This window comes from Centruroides sculpturatus, unplaced genomic scaffold, assembly GCF_000671375.1.
Source record: "Centruroides sculpturatus isolate CEXI.00-Female unplaced genomic scaffold, Cexi_2.0 scaffold444, whole genome shotgun sequence".
NCBI classification, from domain to species: Eukaryota; Metazoa; Arthropoda; class Arachnida; order Scorpiones; family Buthidae; genus Centruroides; species Centruroides sculpturatus.
Window position 1 is genome coordinate 275,166 of NW_019384864.1, and position 11,944 is coordinate 287,109.

At 29.7% G+C, this 11,944-nt stretch overlaps 1 protein-coding gene across 1 annotated transcript in view; it reads right to left on the bottom strand.

Annotated features, from left to right (window-relative positions):
* LOC111630739 (golgin subfamily A member 4-like) overlaps positions 1 to 11,944 on the bottom strand; it is a 67,704-nt gene that overhangs the window by 15,529 nt on the left and 40,231 nt on the right. The window contains exons 12-13 of the mRNA XM_023374892.1: positions 2,092 to 2,187; positions 1,838 to 2,017 (exon numbers count right to left, since the gene is read on the bottom strand). Coding sequence (XP_023230660.1) covers positions 1,838 to 2,017; positions 2,092 to 2,187 — 276 coding nt within the window. The remainder of the gene's footprint in view (positions 1 to 1,837; positions 2,018 to 2,091; positions 2,188 to 11,944) is intronic.

The window sequence follows — 11,944 nt, forward strand, 5'->3', positions numbered from 1 at the left end:
GAAACAAAGAACTAGTGCGAAAAGGGGGGTTAGGTTCCAAAAATTAAAAAACATGCTGTTAATTAAATCCTTATTTAAATCGGATTTATTATTCATTTTTTTCATAGGTAAAATACTTATTTATTATTTAAGTAAATATTTTACCAGAGGATTATTCATCTTATATGATGATCTCAGCATGAGCATCATCAACTGGTAACAGTTTTTGGATGCATTCGTTAATAGCAGTCATTCTGCAACGGGAGTGCACTGCTGTTTGTAGGCATTTAGAAACGACAGTGAAAGAAAGATGGTGGCGCCTCCACTATTGATAGTATCATGATGGAAGAATCTATAGTTCTAAAATGAGCTTTTAGAGGCAAAACAAGGGTCCCGATTGTAAAATTTAACCATTAAATGAATTATTTGTTGAAAGAGCATTCAAAGTAGCCACGAAAACAATTAGAATGCTCGTGCGGAGTTACACAGAAGTATAAAAGAACGCACCCTTTATTACATTTCATGTTGTACAAGGGTCTACCCAATTCCCGAACTGTGTTAGAGTGAACCCATGCTATAAAAGCACTGTGGTATATGGGGATGTTTCCAATTCTCGAACCATGTTAGAGTGAATCCGTGCTATAGAAGTTATATGGGGGCTACCTGTACAAACATCCAGAAACCCAATATATATCAGTAATATGATAAACAACTGCCAGATTAAATTGGGCTACTTCTACTACTATTATGTGAAATTAATTTCTAAATACAGTAGAACCTCGATTATCCGGACTAATTGGGGATGAAGGTAGTCCGGATAATTGAAACAAATACTTTAATTTGTCTTTTAATTATAATACAACACGTTTTCTTTTCGATGACATATCGGTAATATTAAAAGTAAATACTGTATTTAAATCGTGATCACATTTTCAAGAAACAAACGTTCATATTACATTTGGACTAATACTGACCAACGCTAACAGACTACCTATTGTTTAAAAGGCCCTCTGGTGGCGCAAAAAGACGGATTTTATAAAATAAAAAGCAGTTGAAACTGCATTTTTATGAATAAAATTTTGACAAACTATTTATCATTTTATGACGAGTAAAATTTTTTTGTCGCATTCATGGCTTTTAAGTAATGCATAAACCTTCGAGGCGCAAGGCCCTTCGGACTGCGAGGCATAGGCGGTGGCCCACGTCGTCCATGCCTTATGCCGTCCTTGGTCATAGAAATGATGTAATTTGAATATATATTATTTATAAATACGTATGTCAAATTATATTTTTATTACGATGTAAAATATATTTAAGAGTTTACGACCACTGTGATGGGTGAGACGTTGTTGAAACAAAAAAAGTTATGCGTTCCATCACGTACATAAAGAGTGTCGTAATTCGCCAAGTGCAAATCAGCAAATTTGTAAAATTTTTGTTTATTTTGAACAATCCGAATAATCGAAAATCCAGATAATGGAGGTTCTACTGTAATTACTAAATTGTTGTCATTAGAGATGACACCTAACACCTGCCTCTAGTGACAAATTTAGTTTACATAAATTTTTCAATTATTAGTTCTGTATATTATAGAAGTATTGAACTAGATTTATTACAAAAGGCTGCAGCTGACATAGGCAAGGAATGGAAAACAAAACTCCAAATTGTCCATGAAAATTCATAAGATCTATATTGGATTCAAAAACATGGATTCCTCATGACGCTAAAAAAATTTTAAACAATACAGTATTCCAATCAACATAGTTTTACTATGTAAAAGATGACATGCTATTAAAAATCAAATTTTAAAATGTTATAAAAATTCTATTAATATATTCCAAATTTTCAAACTACTTACTGTTGTTAATTCTTCTGCATTTCTAATTAACTGATTTTTCTGAATGTCAAGTTCTGTTAATGCAGCCGATTTCTGTAAGGTCTGTTCTTCGATTGCTAAACTCATTTCCTCGTTCTTTCCTTCTAAACGCTTTTTAAATTCTTCTGCTTGCCTTTGAAGGGCATTTTCCATTTCTTTATCCTATTGAAAAAGTATATCAGATTGAAATAATGTTCTTTTCTGTTTTACAATTTATTTCTTTAATTAGAACTTGCCTTTTCTGATAATTCTTTCTGATGTTCTTTCAGAAGATCATCAATTTTTATCTTCCATTCTTCTTCAGCAACACTTATCTTATTTTTACATTCCTCCTGTTCATTATAATGAAATTACATTGCAATAAACAGACAATTATAATTATTCTTAAACTTGGAAATGAAAATGTAATGTTGATTATAATTTTTCATGTCTGATAAATAAATATTTATTAGAAAGACAAATTATTATTATGTAATGATGTCACAATAAGTAAATTGCTTTTAATTTGTTGATTCACAATTTAAATCTGTAGTCTTTTTAATAAAACAGTTCTTAAACACTCATCAAACTGACAAAATGTACAAGTTAGCTTTCCATTTACATGTTGTTTTCATGGAACCAATTACATGAATAAATAAAGGGATTATTGTATATGAAAATATTCTAGAATATTCAACAAAAATTGTGTTAATCAGTATACTAACAGAAATTATCATATTTTAAAACATTAATTTATAAAAAACAGAATAAAATATTATTATTATTATTAATTTATTTAGCAAATAAGAATAAAATTCTCAAAGTTTTCATACAAATTTGAATACTATACTAGTTTTTATCAATCCACAAATGAAATGATATCTATTAAATGGTAATGAATCAAACGATGCAGCTTGAAATTAAATTAATTTCTTACTATTTTAAAATAACAAATACAACAACTTTTCACTTATCACCATCAATAGATTTTTGTAAACTGCAAAACAATGTATAACAAAACCAATTATACCATAGGCAACAGTCGCACTGCATAACACAAAAATCACCACTTGGCGATATTTTTATTAAAGTGGCAATAAAAATTTAACACTGGTGATAAAATCCTAGTTTGCCTGTTTCGACATTTTGAAATTGAATTACAAACTGCACTTCAGGAAAAACAGCAAAATATCAAGCTTCTGTACAATGGGAATCCTGTACACCATACATCTAGCGATTTCATGATGTCACGTGGCAAGTTGGGGAAGAAAAGTAGGAAGTGACATCGAGAATCAAAAGTAGTTTTGTGCAAACTTGCCCAAAATTTCTAGATTGGGATTTTTCATTGACAGAAATTTTGGGAAATTTTTTAGGATGACTTTTTTCACTTTGATTTTTTTTTCAGTAGAATTAACCAAAAATTTTGACATGACAGAACCTGTGAAATACTATTTTTGTTATATTATTGTCTACTTAGGACTCAGCATATTATTAGGACTTATAATACTGGTGTTTTCGCCAAGTGAAAAATAAAGATTGTTTTTTCTGAATAAGACTTCCTCTTTTTACAGAATCAAAAACACCAGTATAATAAGTCCTAATAATATAGTGAAAAATCGAACGTCAATATAAACAATTTAACATCCTAACATCAACTTTCACACCTGGGAGTAAATCATTTGTTAAGTTCTCAGTAGTAAAACTAATGCTTTCTCATTACCTCCTGACCTACTATCTCAATTTATCCATTTCAATATAGCCAGAAACTGCAAATTTAGGCAGTCGCCACCAGTCCTTCAACAGAATATCATCCCTTATCTAGTGCCCAATTTAGTGCCAACGGATATACCTAATTTTTGCGGATATCGCGGTTCAATGGATACTTCCTTATTTACGGGTATGCATTTTGAAGAGAAACTCTATCTCAGGGGACAAAGATACATTGCTACACGATTTAGAACGAGCATCAGACTATTTTCGACCATCATCACTCCAAGGTATTTATTGCCATGTGAATCTCATGTAAATTCTCTCTCACAACCACTTTTCTTTAAAGATCCCTTGAAGTTAAGGCCTAACAAACTGTGACAAAATTGTAAATTGTATCATGTTGTCTAGATAATTGAATTGTTATTAGTTGTTAACTTAGTACCCGAGTGATTCACTTCTGGTATGCTGTCTCTCAACTCATCTTCATCCCGGATCTGATCACACAGCTGCTCATGTGACCAAATCAACATGACGTCTTGGCTTCTGTGTCAATCGGGACATGATAGTGTCAGTCCTGATGAGGAACTAAAGAGGTGTCGACCCTCCGGTCACAATATGCTAAGTCCTAAGTAGACAATAATATAACAAAAATAGTATACAATAAAGACATAAAGGCAATTGAATTAACATGTAAAATACTGTTTAAACATTGTGATCAAATGTGTTATTCAGAATTATTCATTAAAAAATTATTCAAAAATGATTGATATTGCTAGCAAGGGAAGGACCAGACATTTGGGTCTCCGATTTGAAACTTGGTGAGCACATAGCCTTAAACACTAACAGCTCCTTGTCTAAATAATCCCACTTCTCAAGTGTTTCCAAAAATTGGGTCTCTGAAAATTTAGTGTTTATCTCATAAGTCTTTAGAAATTTTGCATCCCAAAATGGAGATAGATAAGTGAATAAGACACTAAGCCAGTGATTCTCAACCTTTCTGAGATTGCAGAACACTATTCACATACTTTTTATTACACAAAGTATTAGCATCAACATATTCAAAAACTGATTAGCAATTCCATGTTTGCTATTCTCAGAAAATACAGTGGGGGCGCTACTCGGCATCGTCGGTGCTGGTGAGTTTTCGCCTGACCTTGTGTGGACTGTAGTTGTGGTGTTTATTAATTTTAATTGTAACCTAACGTTTTTGGTTTGTTAATGTATTTCACGTCATTGTATTTGTTGTTAATATTGCTAATTATGGCCAGAATAGAAACTAACCCCGGTCTGTTACAACAATCTCCTCCTGGCTCAAGTCAAATAGCTATGCAAAAGAAGGGGTGCGGTCATCCTAAAAAGGCACCTTGTTCTGATAATACAAGTCATGTAATGGAAATGATTAACGACGATGACATTATAGACGAAGACATAAGAGAAAACATTGGGACAACAAGAAAATCTAGAATTATTGATTATTTTGAATTATCAGATCAGTTCGCTCAAAGTGGCGCAGTTGAACCGGAATACTCGCTAAAATCAATCTATGAGCTAATACAGAGTAAATTTGAACTACTAAACCAGGAAATTAGTGCTATTAAACAGGAAATAAGCCGAATACAGTTAGACAATGTTCAAATTAAAGAAAACATGAAAGCCATTAATCAAAAAATTCTTATAGGAGAAGAGAAAATGAAGACAGTCTTACATTTGAAAGGTATGTTTGAATTCCAATTGGATAGCATTACTAATGAAAACAAGAATATGAATTTGATAGTTATTAATTTTCCTTTTAAATCAAATGACAAGTTGAAGGAGTTCATTGAGTTTATTGAGATTGAGCTTAATTTAAAAAATATTCTAATTGATCATTTAATTCCATTGGGAAAAAGTAATTCCATGAATAATATAATGAAAATAGTACTGGCATCAATTAAAGATAGAAATCTTATTCTCAAGGAATTTTGGCAGAATAAATCAAAATTTGCTAATGAAACTGCTAACATTATTATGAAGTCGGATTTATGTTATAGATCCAGAATTAGAAGAAAAAATTTGATTAAGAAAATCAAGACAGAATTTGTTGCTGAAACTAAATTAATTGTGAGGGATGATTACTTTATTAAAAATAATCTCAAATACTCTTTGGACATGACACTAATGAAATTATTCCAATTGACCATTTTTTATATCATGCAGACTAGATTCTATGCATAAAACAACCGATATGTGTAATAAACAGTATAACATTGATGATAACATTTGGTCAACACTCAAAAAAGATAACGATGATGCCGATGATCACAATCTTGATAGTAACAATCACAGTGAAGATATAAAATATATGAAATATATTAAAACTTCAATCACATTTTGGAATTGTCAAGGTTTGAAAACTAAGTTACATGCGCTCAAAGCGAAATCATTTATAAATTTAAATGTGATAGTCGGATTTACTGAGACTTGGTTAAGGGAACTTAATTCAATGGAAAAAGAGTATTTTGAAGCTGATAATTATATAGTATTTAGTGAAGCTCATAGAGTAAATAAGTACGGCCGTCCTTCTGGTGGAATTTTACTTTTGGTGAAAAAGTTTTTTGGATCAATCATTTACCAACACACTACATTGAATTACATAGTGGCTATAATTAAATTAAAAAAAAAATTAAATTCTGAGATTAATGAATATCACCTAGGAATTATAGTCACATATCTTGCACCTTCTAATGATAAAAAGACGATCCTCACTGCAATTCAACATCATATGAACAGATGGACTTGTTTAACTCAGAGTTGGATTATTGGAGGTGATTTCAATTCTCGCATTGGTGAAAATATTGATACTAAATTTTACCAAAATTTTGAGAATATTAGTAACATAAGAAAATCCAAAGACAAAAAGCTCAATTGTGAAGGCAAAATATTATTGGACTTCGTGCAGGAAAATCAATTATTTATACTAAACGGTAGATTAAATGGCGACGTTCCGGCTGAATTTACTTATTTATGCAATGATAGTAAGTCAATAATTGATTATATGATATGTTCTGAGGTTTTGGTGGATCAGTGTATGTCCCTGACAGTTTTAAATGAGGATTCATCTGATCACTTCCCTCTGCAGCTTATAATACAAAATGATAAATCCATGACAAAATGTTATAGAGAAGCTCAACAAATAAAAAATAAAAACAACTATAACCTAAGGTTTAACTTACAGAAATGGTTAAATTCTTCAGAATCCATAACAGAAAATCTGTTAATGCAAGAAAAAAATAATGATCCTATTTCAAACTATCGGAAATTAATGTCTAAAATATCAGAATGCCAGGTAAAATATCGATGTATGACTACAAATACCAAATATAAAAATTCTTGGTTTGACAACTGTTGTTATCAATATAAATTAATTAAACAACATTGCTTAAAAACTTTTAGAAAGACAAATTTGTCTGAGGATTTGAACAAGTATATTAATAGTAAGAAAATTTACTCAAACTTAATAAGAGCAAAAAAGAAACGATATTTGGTGAATTTAAACAAAACATTAATGGAAGTTAAGAATTCGAGCTCCTTTTGGAAAATCATTAATGATTATCGGCAGAAAAGACAAGGATATACCAGTCAAAGAACTATCAGTCATGAGGATTGGGTGAGTCATTTTCAGAAATTTTCGAATGAATATACATGTAATCAAGCGAACATACACATTGATTATTCAATAGGTTTTGATGTAAATCAAAATGAATTCTTTGAAGTTCAAGACACACAAGATTGTATTAATAGATTAAAAAGTAAATCGGCTCCTGGATCCGATGGCATTCCTAATTCTGTAATCAAACTTTTACCTTTCAAATTGGTGCAATATCTGACTAGAATCTTTACCAACATATATTCTAGTGGAGAAATTCCATTAATCTGGAATGAGGTGATTTTATCTATGATTTATAAAAAAGGTCACAAAGATGAGCCTGCGAACTATTGTCCAATTGCGTTATTGTCAAACTTCAGAAAGATTTTCACAGCTATTCTAGCCAAAAAATTGAACAGATGGACTAATATAAATAATTTACATAATGGAACTCAATTTGCTTACGTTGCTAATGGGGGCACGCAAAAAGCCTTATTCGTTTTAATGTCACTAATTCAATTGCAGTTATTAAAAAAGAGAAATAAAGTTTTTGCTATTTTTCTGGATTTATCAAAGGCATATGATTCAATATGTATTAAATTGCTCCAGAATAAGTTACTTGAACATAAGGCTTGCAAATGTTTAGTAAGTATTATTGGTCAACTTTACGGCAACTATAATGTTATAATTAAACAGAATAATAAATGTGGAAATCCATTCTCAACTTGCAGGGGATTATTACAAGGTGATTCTCTTTCTCCTTATTTGTTCAATTTTTTTCTATATGATTTGAACGATTGTTTTACAAATGAAAACGATGGTATTTATATTGATAATATTTGTATTCAATCAATATCCTATGCAGACGACATAGTCATCGTTGCTCCTTCTGCAGTTGCTCTTCGACGTAAAATTTTACAAATAACTGAATATCTAAATAAGTTGAAGGTTAAAATTAACCCTAATAAATCTGAGGTCATGATTTTCAGAAATGGAAATAGACTGTCTAAAAAAGTTATGTCTTTCTATATTCAAAATGTAAAATTAAATATTGTCAACGAAAAGAAATTTCTAGGACTTATATGGTCTTTCAATTTGTCATTTGACAAACACTATAAATATATTACAGTTAAATCTAGAAATCTTCTAAATAATCTGATAATTTTGTTCTCTAAAGCAAAAATAAGAAATAATAAGGTACATTTTAAATTGTTTAATTCTATAGTATTAAATGCTTTGTTATATGCTGCTAATATTTGAAGGCAAATATTTGGAATTTGCACACTCCATTTGTCCAAATTGTGCTAAAACACTATCAAAGCATCATTTATTTTATGGATGTGACCTTAATAAAGATCAAGAATCAGAGATCACTGGAGATCAAAATAATAGCCAAAGTTTAGTTAATCATATGTACAATAAATTCAATCTAGCTACCACTAATGTAATTTACAATTGCTATAATGGTGTAAGAAGACTCTTAAATGTAAAATCTTAAATACTATATGTTACTCTAAAGTGGAAATATGTTTGATTTTTGTTTTTGAATGTTTATTTTCCATCTTACATCATCGTCATGTCCCCCCTTGTAACAGCGACTGTCTATTATGTTCAATAAACTAACCTATTATTATTATTCTCAGAAAACAATGAAGCAATAAACTAATAAATTTTAATATATTGAATAAAATAGAAACGTGGAATTGTATACAAATATATCAATGGGAATAAATTTAAATAAAAATTTTAAAATATTTTGAATGTTTATTTAGTTTCTTCACTAAAGAAGAGGCATAATCTCTCGCAAGACCCTCTCTAAATACACCTTTGTTCGAAATATAATTATAAACTACAATCATAAAGTTTTTTGAATGAACCGAAAGCTCATTGTTTTATTGAAATTTTGTGTCTCTTCTTGTCATATCTAAAATAGATTATCTCAAAATTCTAATTAATCATATTGTAATGATAACTTATTGTAAAAAGAGATCTTACTAATAATACAAATGATAAAATATATGTAATTGTAAAACTAATATCCACAAACTTCTATAAAAAAAAATCAAGTTCTGTGTAGATATTTTAAAACCATTTATTTCATACAGACATACAAGTATATTATATTTTAACAGAATTCTTAGTTTAGTTTGTAGAATGAAAATATGTTTATAAATAAATTAGATCGAATTAGATAACTTAGTTACTTAGTTTATTATTTCCTCTATATGAATAGCTATAAATAGTTTCATATCTTTAAACCCATTATGTAATATATATAAAAGATTTAACTATATTAAAGTACAGTAACAAAAAAGATAAGTACAGCACTTCTAAGAAATATGATACATTTATCTAATAGAAAAAAGACAATGAGTAAATTTTGATCATGTCTTTTTCTATATATATATATACATTAAAAACACGCACAAGCCTGTAATAATAATATAAAATATTTCAAATTCTTTCTAAACACATAAAATTATTGTTATTATTATTAAAATAATTTATCATATTATTCTAATTTGTTTTCCCTTTAATAGTAGACTATAAATTTAGTAAAAAGTAATGTTTTAGTGAAAATTGTAATGTAATATTGCATTTAAGACGATAGAAATAGAATGATATATATATATTTAATTTTTTAATAATCTGTTTAATCCATGATATAGTCAGTTTTTTAAATGATAAATACAATTATCAAATGCTTAATTAAAAAAATAAATATGTATAAAAGTCATATAATAAAAGTATAAGCTAATAATATGTGTAATTTTGAATTTTTTTTTTTTTTTTTATCAAGATCTTAATCTTTTAAGATAAAGGGCAATTTCAAATCGTATGAGTGTTTAAGAGGCTAACTGCCAATAGTATTATCTATTTATAAAACTATATCTCGTGCAAAAAAGATAAAAGTTTTTGGCTGGTAATTACGTAGATTTTTATACTAAGAAAATTGTATTAAATTCGAAGATAATGAAAATCTTTATTTATACTACAAAATCGTATAAATAGTAATTAATCAAATAGTGATATGTATTATACCTAGAGTCGTAGAATCGTATTTAGAATGCAGACTAGGGAACGATCATAGGAGTAGGCATGAAATATGCCTACAAGTAAATACGATACTTGATTGGCAAACAAATAGGAAACAAATTAAGTTCCTTTTAGTTTAAACTTTTGCTAAAACATAAAGTAATAGAACACGTATGTCAGCGGTTCCCAAAATATTGAGATAAACAGACTTCCTTCTTTCGAAAATACAAAACTTTTGCGTATATCTCTATATATACATGCATACGTTTTGTGGCTCAATATATGTATAAATAAATAAATAAATATTGAGTGCATAATGTATAGGGCCATAAAAGATCAGTATTTATTTAACTCGCTACGCCAAAGATTTTACTTCAGTCTGTAAGCTGTTTTCTATTAGCGTTTAAATGATTCATACGTGTATTAATATAAACATAAATTAGTGCGGGGATTAACTGGAAAATTATTTATATACGTATTAATTATATCGAAAATTAGAAATTCAATGTAATTCTATTAATATATTTGTATGAAAATACGGTAAATACAAATTACTAGATATTCCACTAACTCCATAGTACAATGTGTATCTCTGAATTAATTTTTATTAAGATTTTGTATTAATGAAATGCAAAATATAAACGTCCACTTATTTTCTTATTAACGACAAATTTCATTGTTTTCAAATAAATACGAGAGCAGATAAATAAATAACGTAAACAGGCCCACAACAATAATGATATTTAAAATACCCCGATGGGCAGTGACGGATTAACTGCCACCCGAGTCTCTAGGACCTAGGTTGAGCTTTAGTAAGGCTCCCCCTAATCTTGTTCCCTGTTCCACCGTTTGTTGAATAGAATAATGAAACATTAGGTTACGTTAAATAAGTGAAATGACATATCGTTATAACAATATATCAATTGAACCATTTGTTTTCTTGTTAGTTCTCGGGCTCTCTCTCCCTTGGTTTAAGTCTACTCTGTCTAATGTTTAATTCGCCACTGTCGATGAGTAACAAAACACATGAAAGACATATAGAAGGACATAGAGCATTGTTTTATCCCCGTAAAATGCAGATGAGAAATCTAGAACATTCCTATTCATAGCATGACATTTCTCTACAATACACGACATGCTATGAATAGGAAGTTTCTAGGTTTCTCACCTGCATTTTAAAGAGATAAAACAACGTTTTATTTATGGACACCAAAATGAAAACAGCAAGCATATTATTGAAAGATAATAAAAACATTCTATCATTTTCGCAATAAAAGAAATTCAGGAAGACACCGTTTGCCAAGAAAATCATGGCAACAGTTTTTTGGGATCTTACTGGATGCCGAACTTGGAAATTTCATATTCCAAGGCACAACTGTGAGTGCTGGGCGGTGTTATGAGATTCTGGACAGAGACCGTCTACCGCAAAAGATCTGGGATACTGCAACAAGGTGTCATTCCGTTGCATTACATTTCTAATACTGTCACTACAACACTGGGATGTTCTAAAACACCCTACTCGCAGCACGGATCTGGTCCCAGAGATGATCATGTTTTGTCCAATGAAAAATATCTCGATACATGAAGATATATAACTACAGAAGACCTATAATACGCCGTCTAAACTAACTTAAGGGCTCGACACAACTTTCTTCTTTGTCGGATGGATGCATTGATCTCCCGATGAAACAAATATTTGAACAAGAATGGGAACTTAATGGAAAGAATTGTAGACACAC